Source organism: Bubalus bubalis, chromosome 19 (genome assembly GCF_019923935.1).
Source record: "Bubalus bubalis isolate 160015118507 breed Murrah chromosome 19, NDDB_SH_1, whole genome shotgun sequence".
In the NCBI taxonomy this organism is placed as follows: domain Eukaryota; kingdom Metazoa; phylum Chordata; class Mammalia; order Artiodactyla; family Bovidae; genus Bubalus; species Bubalus bubalis.
The window spans coordinates 14263869-14278625 of record NC_059175.1 but is presented as its reverse complement, the minus strand read 5'-3'; the positions used below and the strand labels follow the sequence as shown (position 1 = coordinate 14278625).

Below are 14757 nucleotides of genomic sequence, written 5' to 3'. Positions count from 1 at the left end.
GCTGGCATATTGAGTGCAGCACTTTCACAGCATCGTCTTTCAGGATTGAAATAGTTCAACTGGAATTCCATCACCTCCACTAGCTTTGTTCGTAGTGATGCTTTCTAAGGCCCACTTAACTTCACATTCCAGGATGTCTGGCTCTAGGTAAGTTATCACACCATCGTGATTCTGGGTCATGAAGCTCTTTTTTGTACAGTTCTTCTGTGTAGTCCTGCCACCTCTTCTTAATATCTTCTGCTTCTGTTAGGTCCATACCATTTCTGTCCTTTATCGAGCCCATCTTTGCATGAAATGTTCCCTTGGTATCTCTAATTTTCTTGAAGAGATCTCTAGTCTTTCCATTCTGTTGTTTTCCTCTATTTCTTTGCATTGATCACTGAGTTAAGCTTTCTTATGTCTCCTTGCTATTCTTTGGAACTCTGCATTCAGATGCGTATATCTTTCCTTTTCTCCTTTGCTTTTTGCTTCTCTTCTTTTCACAGTTATTTGTAAGGCTCCTCAGACAGCCATTTTGCTTTTTTACATTTCTTTTTCTTGGGGATGGTCTTGATCCCTGTCTCCTGTACAATGTCACGAACCTCCATCCATAGTTCATCAGGCACTCTGTCTATCAAATCTAGTCCCTTAAATCTATTTCTCACTTCCACTGTATAATCATGAGGGATTTGATTTAGGTCATACCTGAATGGTCCAGTGGTTTTCCCTACTTTCTTCAATTTAAGTCTGAATTTGGCAATAAGGAGTTCATGATCTGAGCCACAGTCAGTTCCCGGTCTTGTTTTTGCTGACTGTATATAGCTTCTCCATCTTTGGCTGCAAAGAATATAATCAATCTGATTTCAGTGTTGATCATATGGTGATGTCCATATGTAGCATCTTCTCTTGTGTTGTTGGAAGAGGGTGTTTGCTATGACCAGTGCGTTCTCTTGGCAAAACTCTATTAACCTTTGCCCTGCTTCATTCTGTACTCCAAGGCCAAATTTGCCTGTTACTCCAGGTGTTTCTTGACTTCCTACTTTTGCAATCCAGTCCCCTCTAATGAAAAGGACATCTTTTTGGGGTGTTAGTTCTAAAAGGTCTTGTAGGTCTTCATAGAACCGTTCAACTTCAGCTTCTTTAGCGTTACTGGTTGGGGCATAGACTTGGATTACTGTGATATTGAATGGTTTGCCTTGGAAACGAACAGAGATCATTCTGTCATTTTTGAGATTGCATCCAAGTACTGCATATCGGACTCTTTTGTTGACCATGATGGCTACTCCATTTCTTCTAAGGGATTCCTGCCCACAGTAGTAGATTAATGGTCATCTGAGTTAAATTCACCCATTCCAGTCCATTTTAGTTCACTGATTCCTAGAATGTTGACGTTCACTCTTGCCATCTCTTGTTTGACCACTTCCAATTTGCCTTGATTCATGGACCTAACATTCCAGGTTCCTATGCAGTATTGCTCTTTATAGCATCGGACCTTGCTTCCATCACCAGTCACATCCACAACTGGGTATTGTTTTTGCTTTGGTTCCATCCCTTCATTCTTTCTGGAGTTATTTCTCCACTGATTTCCAGTAGCATATTGGGCACTTACCGACCCAGGGAGTTCTCTTTCAGTATCCTAACATTTTGCCTTTTCATACTGTTCATGGGGTTCTCAAGGCAAGAATACTGAAGTGGTTTGCCATTCCCTTCTCCAGTGGACCACATTCTGTCAGACCTCTCCACCATGACCCGCCCATCTTGGGTGGCCCCACACGGCATGGCTTAGTTTCATTGAGTTAGACAAGGCTGTGGTCCATGTGATCAGATTGGCTAGCTTTCTGTGATTATGGTTTCAGTGTGTCTGCCCTCTGATGCCCTCTCGCAATACCTACTGTCTTACTTGGGTTTCTCTTACCTTGGACGTGGGGTATCTCTTCATGGCTGCTCCAGCAAAGTGCAGCTGCTGCTCCTTACCTTGGAAGAGGGGTATCTCCTCATGGCCGCCCCTCCTGACCTTGAACGTGGAGTAACTCCTCTCTGCCCTCCTGTGCCGCTGCTCCTTGGATGTGGGGTTGCTCCTCTCGGCTGCTGCCCCTGACCTCTGGTGTGTGGTAGCTCCTCTCGGAGCATAGGTATGCTCCTAATAATAGCATAGGATATGCCTACGCTAAGATAGTATAGATAATGCCACCCTAACAATAGCATAGGTAAGCTTTAAACCCTCTCTTGGTGGCTAATATTCTAAACAAGAATCAGCAACATAATACTTATAATCAGTGGCTTGATTTCTTAACTATTTTTACATATATTATTTTTACTTTACCTGTTACATTACTTTCTAGAATGAAAAGCCAGGCATACAATGGGAACACATTAAATTTTGTTTTTGAACTGAACTTTTAATTGAAGACAGTAGGGCACAGTATGGGATTTTAGTACCAGAGAAACTTGGGTTCAAGTTACAGCTTTAGTATATTCTAATCGTGGTCTTAACCCTGTTTCCTAATTTGTAAAATAGGTTTATAGATGCTTTCTTCATAGAGAGTCAAAGAACCGTAGCATGGTACCTAACATATAGTAGGTATGTAGTAAATGTTCTTTTTTCCCCCATTCTTCATTCCTAGTTATTTAGCATACATTTTGTTGAGATTTCAGTTAATGACAAATAGTTGTCATATTGCATTATTATTTATAAATTATCCAGCATATATTAAGATTTTTAAGAAAGGTATTAGATGTGGAGCACTGTGTACTTAAAGAAACTGATTTTTTTTCATGCCCCTTTTCTATGTTATTAGATAATTTTATGTCACTAACATCATCCGGTCATTTACTCAATTTTTGCTTATTCTGGGACATTCAAAGTGAAAGTGAAAGTTGCTCAGTCATATTTGACTCTCTGCAACCCCAAGGACTATAGCCTGCTAGGCTCTTCTGTCCATGGAATGCTCCAGGACAGAACACTGGAGTGGATAGCCGTTCCGTTCTCCAGGGGATCTTTCCAACTGAGGGATCGTACCCAGGTCTCCCACATTGCAGGCAGATTCTTTACCGTCTGAGCCACCAGAGAAACCATGAATGTGCTACTTTTTCTTCTGGCCACATGGACTGAGTTAAAACAGAACATCTTTCTCCAAATATATAGAAATGCTAGATAAAATATGATCCAGCCCAATTTAAATCTTAGCTAAATATATACAGAATGTAGAAAAATGGTACTGATGAACCCATTTGCAGGGCAGGAATAGAGACACAAATATAGAGAATGGATTTATGGACACAACATGGGAAGGAGAGAGTGAGAGAGTAGCTTGGACATGTTTACACTACCGTGTGTAAAATAGACAGCTAGTGGGAAGCTGTGTACAACACAGGGAGGCAGCCCGGCTCGCTGTGCTGATACAGAGAGTGGAGTGGAGGCGGGGTGAGAGGGAGGCTCAGGAAGGCTGATTGACGTTGTAAGGCAGAAACCAGTGCAACATTGTAAAGCAGTTATCCTCCAATTAAAAAATAAATACTTAGCTAAGCTTGAAAGAGACAGAGACGGGGTTGGCGGAATGGCACCCCACTCCAGGACTCTTGCCTGGAAAATCCCATGGACGGAGGAGCCTGGTAGGCTGCAGTCCATGAGGTCGCTAAGAGTCGGACACGACTGAGCGACTTCACTTTCTCTTTTCACTTTCATGCATTGGAGAAGGAAATGGCAACCCACTCCAGTACTCTTGCCTGAGAATCCCAGGGACAGGGGAGCCTGGTGGGCTGCCGTCTATGGGGTCACACAGAGTCGGACACGACTGAAGTGACTTAGCAGCAGCAGAAACAAAGGGGAGGCCTAGCTAGAGCATTAAATGCTCAAACTGACACAGCAGTTGCCCAGAGGGATATTGAAACCAGATGTGGGCTCTGATAGCTAGAAGCTCCGGTTTTAATATCACACTTAGAGATACAGTCCTGGATCAACAGAAGAAGAAGCTAGAAAAACTGTCCTCCTGGTCACGAAGTCCACAAAGAAGCTCGTCAGTTTTCAAAACTATATATGGAAGGAAAAAAAAAAGTCTGTCATAAAAAATCAAAACTCTAAACCTCTACCAGGCACAGCTATAAAGTCTGAATGTACACTACCTATGTGGTACAGAAATCCTAAGCCAGGAAATTAACTTGAGGGAAAATGGCTGTGCACGAATGGAACCCCTTAATTTCCTGGTATAAACAAATGCAGAAGCTCTCTGGAGGAATGCTGACACAATCCTGGGTGCCAGGGATTCCTATGGAGCATGATGAAGATGCAGCTCTAGCTATAGGAACACTCAAAATCAAGAATTAGAAAACGCATGGAGAAATAACCACTGTGGGGAGAGAGTCAGAAGCCATAACAAAGCAACTCCAAGAATAATCCAAAAGATAAAACATAACAAGTGTGTTTAAGATAAAGAAGTTTTTAAATATATAAAAATCATAATAAAAGACTTAGGCCATCCAAAAAAATAGGTCAATTTGAAAAGGAAATAGAATATCTAGAATTTTAAAATATGATTATTAAAATCAACAACTCAGTTAATGTCTTAAAACTGATTAGTCCATCTAGTCAAGGCTATGGTTTTTCCTGTGGTCATGTATGGATGTGAGAGTTGGACTGGGAAGAAGGCTTAGTGCCGAAGAATTGATGCTTTTGAACTGTGGTGTTGGAGAAGACTCTTGAGAGTCCCTTGGACTGCAAGGAGATCCAACCAGTCCATTCTGAAGGAGATCAGCCCTGGGATTTCTTTGGAGGGAATAATGCTAAAGCTGAAACTCTAGTACTTTGGCCACCTCATGCGAAGAGCTGACTCATTGGAAAAGACTCTGATGTTGGGAGGGATTGGGGGCAGGAGGAGAAGGGGACGACAGAGGATGAGATGGCTGGATGGCATCACCGACTTGATGGACATGAGTCTGAGTGAACTCCGGGAGTTGGTGATGGACAGGGAGGCCTGGCGTGCTGTGATTCACGGGGTCGCAAAGAGTCGGACACGACTGAGCGACTGAACTGAACTGAAACAGAGAATTAGTGAACTAAAGTAAAGCTAAGGAAATTACTCAGAGTATAGTACTGAGGAATAAAAACATGAAAAATGAATGTGCTGTGAACATTTGATCACACTATAAACAGAAGTGCTTCATACTGATATAATATGCCCCATTAGGAAATACAAGAGTTGACTGTATGTTTTCACTCAGTCGGGTGTGTGTTGCAGATAATCATTGCGTTTGGCTGTGTGTACCATGTTGAAGTGTTTTGGAGAAGGCAGTGGCACCCAACTCCAGTACTCTTGCCTGGAAAATCCCATGGACAGAGGAGCCTGATGGGCTGCAGTCTGTGGGGTCGCTGAGAGTCAGACACGACTGAGCGACTTCACTTTGACTTTTCACTTTCATGCATTGGAGAAGGAAATGGCAACCCACTCCAGTGTTCTTGCCTGGAGAATCCCAGGGATGGGGGAGCCTGGTGGGCTGCTGTCTATGGGGTCGCGCAGAGTCGGACACGACTAAAGCAACTTAGCAGCAGCAGCAGATAACTACAATCTAGCTAATTAACATATATCCATCACCTCACAGCATTACACTTTGTTTGCGTATGTGTAGTGATCACCTTTCTTAGCAAATTATAGGTATACAATACAGTATTATTAACTGTATTTACCATCAGTTCAGTTCAGTTCAGTTGCTCAGTCATGTCCGACTCTGCAACTCCATGAATTGCAGCACGCCAGGCCCCCCTGTCCATCACCAACTCCCGGAGTTCACCCAAACTCAAGTCCATCGAGTCGGTGATGCCATCCAGCCATCTCATCCTCTGTCATCCCCTTCTCCTCCTGCCCCCAATCCCTCCCAGCATCAGTGTCTTTTCCAATGAATAAACTCTTAACATGAGGTGGCCAAAGTATTGGGAGTTTCAGCTTTAGCATCAGTCCTTCCAAAGAAATCCCAGGACTGATCTCCTTTAGGATGGACTGGTTGGATCTCCTTGCAGTCTAAGGGGCTCTCAAGAGTCTTCTCCAACACCACAGTTCAAAAGCATCAATTCTTCGGCGCTCAGCTTTCTTCACAGTCCAACTCTCACATCTGTACGTGACCACTGGAAAAACCATAGCCTTGACTAGATGGACCTTTGTTGGCAAAGTAATGTCTCTGCTTTTGAATATGTTATCTAGGTTGGTCATAACTTTCCTTTCAAGGAGTAAGTGTCTTTTAATTTCATGGCTGCAATCACCATCTGCAGTGATTTTGGAGCCCCCCCAAAATAAAGTTTGACACTGTTTCCACTGTTTCCCCATCTATTTCCATGAAGTGATGGGACCAGATGCCATGATCTTAGTTTTCTGAATGTTGAGCTTTAAGCCAACTTTTTCACTCTCCACTTTCACTTTCATCAATAGGCTTTTTAGTTCCTCTTCACTTTGTGCCATAAGGGTGGTGTCATCTGCATATCTGAGGTTATTGATATTTCTCCCAGCAATATTGATTCCAGCTTGTGCTTCCTCCAGCCCAGTGTTTCTCATGATGTACTCTGCATAGAAGTTAAATAAGCAGGGTGACAATATACAGCCTTGACATACTCCTTTTCCTATTTGGAACGAGTCTGTCATTCCATGTCCAGTTCTAACTGTTGCTTCCTGACCTGCATACAGATTTCTCAAGAGGCAGGTCAGGTGGTCTGGTATTCCCATCTCTTTCAGAATTTTCCACAGTTTATTGTGATCCACACAGTCAAAGGCTTTGGCATAGTCAATAAAGCAGAAATAGATGTTTATCTGGAACTCTCTTGCTTTTTCCATGATCCAGCGGATGTTGGCAATTTGATCTCTGGTTCCTCTGCCTTTTCTAAAACCAGCTTGAACATCTGGAAGTTCATGGTTCACGTATTGCTGAAGCCTGACTTGGAGAATTTTGAGCATTACTTTACTAGTGTGTGAGATGATGCTGTGCCTTAAATCTCCAGAACCTTCCTATCCCACAAAATTGAATCTTTGTAACCTTTGACATCAAAATCATATCAGGTAACCATAAGAAGATCCCTTTTTTCTTAGTTCACACATTTTTTTAACTAGATAATCTCTTGAACAAAATGGCTGATTATAAATATATTACACATTAATTATGCTTCTCAAACTAGGTAACAAAGAGGCAAGCAACAAACCAAGGTTTGACTAGAACCATTTGTGATATTCTTGATTACAACTGGCTCATCTTGGTTTGTCAGCCAAAGATGAGAAGATATAGGTTTTTTTTCTTAAGTCACAAATTTTCATTAATATATATAAATGTATGTATTGTAAAATATTGGTACCTTTTTTTTTTTGAGGCAACACTGTATTCTGTGAACCCAGATGTTAACTAATCTTTGTATGGAATTTATTGCAGGATCAAATCCATAATTTTTTTTTTCTCATTTCTAATTTAGAAAAGGTTACTTTTATCTGCTTCTGGGCAACTGTCCTGATTTTTTGTTAGATATATTTATATTTTATGATGCTATTAAATTGAAGTTGTTTGTTGTTGTTTTGTTATTGTTTTAACTAGGGGAGCAGAAATGGCAAGTAATTGGAAAATCAACCAATATTGAATGATTATATCTTATAAGGCAAAGGAATAATATGAAATGGTATTGCTGAATTTTAGGAATATCTTATTTTAAAGGTGAGATAGGTGATGTTTTAGTCAAATAATTACAAGTGAGAATAACTGTAATAGTACAGTATAAAATAAAGACATTAAAATTGGTTGTTTAATTAAAATCAATCACCTTCTAATCTAGGAAATCATTGTGGAGTTTGTAGAGTTTATTGGTTTGTTTGTTTTCTTTTTTTAAATGGAGGAAAACCAGTCCCAGGTTCTGACCTCCTCTTCAGCAATAGACATTCATAGACTTCTGTATGAATCCATACAGCCTTTTTACTGTTTATTCTAAAACTAGTCTATTATTCCTCAGAGGAAGAGGCTGCTCCAGATGGTGCTGTTGCAGAATACAGACGAGAAAAGCAAAAGTATGAAACTTTGAGGAAGCAGCAGGCAAAGACGGGAACTTCCCGGGAAGACCAGGTAACTTCACAAACCAAAATCCATATGCAATTCATTGCCTTTTAATTGTATGCAGGAATTGTTAACAGAACCTATTTTGATTATACATGAGGGAAAACATTACGTCTTAAAAATGAAAAAGTATATATAACATATGGTGAGGTGACCAGGACCTTGGCCATTCAAGCAAAGATCCAGATGATAGAGTTCTTTCCAGATAGAAAGGTATAAAGCCTGTGACTTTCAAGTTTTAACTTTGTGCATGCATGCTAAGTCACTTCAGTCATGTCCGGCTCTTTGCGACCCCATGCACTGTAGCCTGCCAGACTCCCCTGTCCAGGGGGTTCTCTAGGCAGGAATACTGGAGTGGGTTGCCATGCCCTCCTCCAGGGGATCTTCCTCATCCAGGGATTGATCTCAGGTCTCTTTATGTCTCCGCATTGGCAGGTGGGTTCTTTACCACTAGCGCCACCTGGGATGCCTTAAATCATGGGTACCTGCTATAGACCTTAGGTATCCTAGGGGATCTTCCTGACGCAGGAATTGACCCAGGTCTCCCTCATTGCCAGCAGATTCTTTTCCGTCTGAGCCTCCAGGGAAGTCCTCCCTAATTAAACACAGGAACCTGGTAAAACCACATATTACCAGATACTCAGATAGAATCTTTGCTAAGTGAATATTATGAGACCATAATTATAAATGATAAAGGGCTCAGCATCTCACCTGCTGCCTAGCCAACTTCGCTTGAAATAGTACACTGCCTATAAATAAGGCACTTGGTCTGCTAGTTAACGTCTACCATAAACAATATTGCAAAACTCTCTTTACTGAAAGTAATTCCTGAATCTTTAGCTAATAATATAAGAAGATTGTCAGAAATCAAGAATAAAAAAGATAGGAAGTTAGCTCAACAACTTGGGGGTCAGCACCATGCAGCACTTGGCACTTGGTGAGGTAGAGCCCTTGAGCAGCCCTTTATGTTGAAAAGATAGGGGGTAGACCAAAATTACTTATATTTGGTGCTGCCATATATATATGAGAACACATCATTTTAGGCATATAAATAAAACAGGCAAAATAAAAGTAAATTAAAAAGCCCAGGCCTGTTTGAATAAATTAATCTAATCAGGAACTGTATTATAAATGACACCTAATTACTGGTAAGGAAGATCACGCATCAGTGCCTAGCGTGAAAATAATCATAGGGAAAATTCAACGAGAATTCAGGTATAGGAAATTATAATTACAGAGAACTAACTTATGTGCAATTTTCAAAAGAAATGGCACATCAAATGAAATTAAGAAAAGTGCTTTATTAACTTGTTTTCATGGAGTCACAAAGTCCTCTGAATGTATTAGCAAAAGATGTTAAGGATCACTGTTATTCTTGCATTTCTCTTTCTTCCTCCTAGTAAATAATTATTAAAATTCTACCAGGTCCTAATCACTGTAGTTGGTGGTAAACAAGGCAGAAACATCCCTATCTTCTCTGAGCTATCTGAAAAAAAAAAAGGCAGTTAAACAAGTAATACCAATAAAAGGGGATGAGCATTATGACAGGTTAGATATAGGAAATTATGTAAAGGTATCACATAATACGGCATAAGAATCCGGAAAGGCTTCCCTGAGAAAATGATTTGTCAACTTGAGGGTTACTAAGAAGATACATGGCTAGACAAGAATACTATATGAGAAGTCTTTAACCTCTTTGCAAAGAACGAAAAGATGTTAAATATGACTGGAACTTAAACTAAGAGAAAGAAACAGATGAGGCTGGACAGGTGAGCAGGAGCCAGTTCACACACGATATTTTTGAGCTATATGAAGGAGTTGAGATTTACCCTAAAAGCAGTGGGGAGACATTGAAGAAAGAAGGTATTATAATCCCATTTGCAGTTTGGGAAAATCCCTCCAGCCTGGTTGCTGTATGGAGAGTAGAGGACCTGGGGCAGGACTGGAGGAACAAAGGCCATCTGAGAGACCCATGTATACACATGTGTGCAAAAGGTCTACCAGGGGAGGCGCCATCAACACATCTTCTTCATCAACACAGCTGGAAGGCTCACTCTGTGCTAAAGAGAATGTGGTTAGTGGTTAGTCCTTTATTCCTCCTGCAGGAGCCAGAAGACTGATTCCTCTGGATGCCAAACATTAATACCTCCATGCAGATCCTGTTTTCTTCCATTTCTTTTCACAGTGTCTGCTTTTTTGGCTAGTATCTGTCTTGCCTTTCAAATGCAACTAGAGAAAGTCCAATCTTGAAAATAGGAAATGTTTAGAAAGGCCAACCGAATGCAGAGTTCCAGAGAATGGCAAAGAGAGATAAGGCCTTTGTAAATGAACAATGCAAAGAAATAGAGGAAAACAATAGAATGGAAAAGACTCGAGATCTCTTCGAGAAAATTGGAGTCATCAAGGAAACATTTCATGCAAAGATGGGCTCAATAAAGGACATAATCGGCAAGGACCTAACAGAAGCAGAAGAGGTTAAGAAAAGGGGGCACAGATACACAGAAGAACTGTGTATGTCTTACTGACCCAGATAACTACAAAAAAAGATGTCTTAATGACCAGATAACCACAACAGCACAAGAGATGATTCTACAAATGGACATCACCAGATGGTCAATACCGAAATCAGACTGATTATATTCTTGGCAGCTGAAGATGGAGAAGCACTATACAGTCAGCAAAAACAAGACCAGGAGCTGACTGTGACTCAGATCATGAACTCCTTATTGCCAAATTCAGACTTAAATTGAAGAAAATAGGGAAAACCACTAGACCATTCAGGTATGACCTAAATTAAATCCCTTGCAATTATACAGTGGAAGTGAGAAATAGATTCAAGGGATAGATCGGATAGAGAGAGTGCCTGAAGAACTGTGAGCAGAGGTTTGTAACATTGTACAAGAGGCAGTGATCAAGACCATCCCCAAAAAGAAAATGCAAAAAAGCAAAACGGTTGTCTGAGAAGGCTTTACAAATAACTGAGAAAAGAAAAGAAGCTAAAGGCAAAGGAGAAAAGGAAAGATATATCCATCTGAATGCAGAGTTCCAAAGAATAGCAAGGAGAGATAGGAAAGACTTTCTCAGAGATAAGTGCAAAGAAATAAAGGAGCACAATAGAATGGGAAAGACTAGAGGTCTCTTCAAGAAGATTAGAGATACCAAGGGAACATTTCATGCAAAGATGGGCTCAATAAAGGACAGAAACAGCATGGACCTAACAGAAGCAGAAGATATTAAGAACAGGTGTCAAGAATACACACAAGAACTATACCTAAAAGATCTTCATGACCCAGATAATCATGATGGTGTGGTCACTCACCTCAGACATCCTGGAATGCGAAGTCAAGTGGGCTTTAGGAAGCAGCACTACAAACAAAGCTAGGGGAGGTGATGGAATCCCAGCTGAACTAATTCAAATCCTAAAAGATGATGCTGTGAAAGTGCTGCACTCAATATGCCAGCAAATTTGGAAAAGTCAGCAGTGGCCACAGGACTGGAAAAGGTCAATTTACATTCCAATCCCAAAGAAAGGCAATGCCAAAGAATGCTCAAACTACCACACAATTGCACCCATCTCACATGCTAGCAAAGTAATGCTCAAAATTCTCCAAGACAGGCTTCAACAGTACGTGAACTGAGACCTTCCAGGTGCTCAAGCTGGGTTTAGAAAAGGCAGAGGAGCCAGAGGAGCCATTTCAGATGTTGAAATTGCCAACATCCGCTGGATCACAGAAAAACAATCCCAAAACAATATCTACTTCTGCTTCATTGACTACTCTAAAGCCTTTGACTGTGTGGATCACCACAAACTGTGGACAATTCTTAGTGGAGAATACTCTCATACCACCTGACCTGCCTTCTGGAAATCTGTATGCAGGTCAAGAAGCAACATATAGAACTGGACATGGAACAATGGACTGGTTCCAAATTGTGAAAGGAGTACATCAAGGTTGTATATTGTCACTTTGCTTATTTTAACTTATATGCAGGATACATCATGCGAAATGCTTGACTGGATGAAGCACAAGATGGAATCAAGATTGATTCCAGGAGAAATATCAATAACCTCAGATATGCAGATGACACCACCCATATGGCAGAAAGCGAAGAGAAACTAAAGAGCCTCTTGATGAAAGTGAAAGAGGAGAGTGAAAAAACTGGCTTGAAACTCAACATTCAAAAAACTAAGGTCATGGCATCTGGTCCCATCACTTAATGGCAAATGGGTGGGGAAACAATGGAAACAGTGACAGACTTTCTTTTTATGGGCTCCAAAATCACTGCAGATGGTAACTGCTGCCATGAAATTAAAAGACGCTTGCTCCTTGGAAGAAAAGCCATCACCAACCTAGACAGCATACTAAAAATCAGAGATACTACTTTACCAACAAAGGTCTGTCTAGTCAAAGCTATGATTTTTCCAGTAGTCATGTATGGATGTGAGAGTTGGACCTTAAAGAAGCTGAGTGCTGAAGAATTGATGCTTTTGAACTATGGTGTTGGAGAAGACTCTTGAGATTCCGTTGGACAGCAAGGAGATCCAACCAGTCAATCCTAAAGAAATCAGTCCTGAATATTCATTGGAAGGACTGATGCTGAAGCTCCAATCCTTTGGCCACCTAATGCGAAGAACTGACTTATTGGAAAAGACCCTGATGCTGAGAAAGATTGAAGCAGGAGAAGAAGGGGATGACAGAGGATGAGATGGTGGGATGACATCACCAACTTGATGGACATGAGTTTGAGCAAGCTCTGGGAGTTGGTAATGGACATGAAAGCCTGGCATGCTGCAGTCCATGGTGTTGCAAAGAGTTGGACACAACTGACTGACTGAACTGAGCTGAGCTGAGCTGAACCACAACAGTATGGTCACTCACCTAGAGCTGGACATCCTGGAGTGTGAAGTCAAGTGGACCTTAGGAAACATTACTACAAACAGAGCTAGTGGAGATGATGGAATTCCAGCTGAGCTATTTCAAATCCTAAAAGATAATGTTGTAAAATTGACTGGTATGCTGAATGTGAAATGCTGCACTGAATATGTTAGAAAATTTGGAGAACTCAGCAGTGGCCATGGGACTGGTAAAGGTCAGTTTTCATTCCAATCCCAAAGAAAGACAATGCCAAAGAATGTTCAAGCTACTGCACATTTGCAGTCGTTTCACATGCTAGCAAGATAATGCTCAAAATCCTTCAAGCTAGGCTTCAGCAGTATGTGAACCAGGAACTTCTAGGTTTACAAGCTGGGTTTCAAAGAGACAGAGGAACCAGAGATGAAACTGCCAACATTCATTGGATCATGGAGAAAGGAAGCAAGTTCCAGAAAAACATCTACTTCTGCTTCATTGACTAAACTAAATCTTTTGACCGTGTGGATCACAACAAGCTGTGGACAATTCTTAAAGAGTTGGGAATACCAGACTTATTTGTCTGGGAATACCACCTTACTTGTCTCCTGAGAAACCTATTTGCAAGTCAAGAAGCAACAGTTAGAACCTTACATGGAATAGCAGACTGGTTCAAAATTGGGAAATGAGTACAACAAGACTGTATATTGTCACCTTGCTTACTTAACTTATATGCAGAATACATCATATGAAATGCCATGCTGGATGAATTAAAGCTAGAATCAAGGTTGCCGGGAGAAATATCAACAACTGCAGATATGCAGATGATATTACTCTAATGGCATAAAGTGAAGAGGAACTAAAGAGAGTTTTGATGAAAGTAAAAGAGGAAAGTGAAAAAGCTGGCTTGAAACTCAGCATTCAAAAAACGAAGATCATGGCATTCACTCCCATCACTTCATGGCAAATAGAAGGGGAAAAAGTGGAAGTAGTAAAAAATTTTATTTTCTTGGGCTCCAAAATCACTGTGGACAGTGACTGCAGCCATGAAATTAAAAGAAGCTTGCTCCTTGGAAGAAAGGCTAGGACAAATCTAGACAACATATTAAAAAACAGAGATATCACTTTGCCAACAATGGTCTGTATGGTCAAAAGTATGGTTTTCCAGTTGTCATGTATAGATGTGAGAACTGGACAATAAAAAAGGCTGAGTGCCAAAGAATTGATGCTTTTGAACTGTGGTGCTGGAGAAGACTCTTAAGAGTCCCTTGGACTGCAAAGAGATCAAACCAGTCAGTCCTAAAGAAAATCAACCCTGGAAGGACTGATGTTGAATATTCACTGCAAGGACTGATGTTGAATATTCACTGGAAGGACTGATGTTGAAGCTGAAGCTCCAGTATTTTCACTGCTTGATGCAAAGAGCCCACTCATTGGAAAAGATCCTGATGCTGAGGAAGACTGACAGCAAAAGGAGAAGAGGGGCTGCAGGAGATAAGATGGTTAGATAGCATCACTGACTCAGTGGACATGAATCGATGCAAACTCTAGGTAGGAGATAGAGAGAACCGGGGAGCCTGGTCTGCTGTAGTCCATGGAGTCACTAAGAGTCACGCATGACTTGGCGACTGAACAACAAAAAGAAAGGTGTTTTGCTTGTCGTATTCCCAGCTCTCCTCTGAGCAAATGCCAATATCACATTAGTTGGCTCTAAAAACAGACTGTCTTGCCACTTTCACCTCAAAAGAATAAGATCCATGTCTAGTAATTTTCTAGGAAGTTTTAAAATCATTCCACTAAGAAGTCTCCTTTGTTTTCATTTTTATTTATGTCCCCAGAGAAGACATTTCCAAATTTGTGA

General features: G+C 40.9%; 1 protein-coding gene across 3 annotated transcripts in view; it reads left to right on the top strand.

Annotated features, from left to right (window-relative positions):
- CWC27 (CWC27 spliceosome associated cyclophilin) overlaps window positions 1-14757 on the top strand; it is a 250746-nt gene that overhangs the window by 200481 nt on the left and 35508 nt on the right. For all 3 annotated transcript variants that reach the window (XM_045163649.1, XM_006074131.4, XM_045163650.1), the window contains one exon: window positions 7949-8058. In XM_045163649.1, the coding sequence (XP_045019584.1) occupies window positions 7949-8058 (110 nt within the window). The remainder of the gene's footprint in view (window positions 1-7948; window positions 8059-14757) is intronic.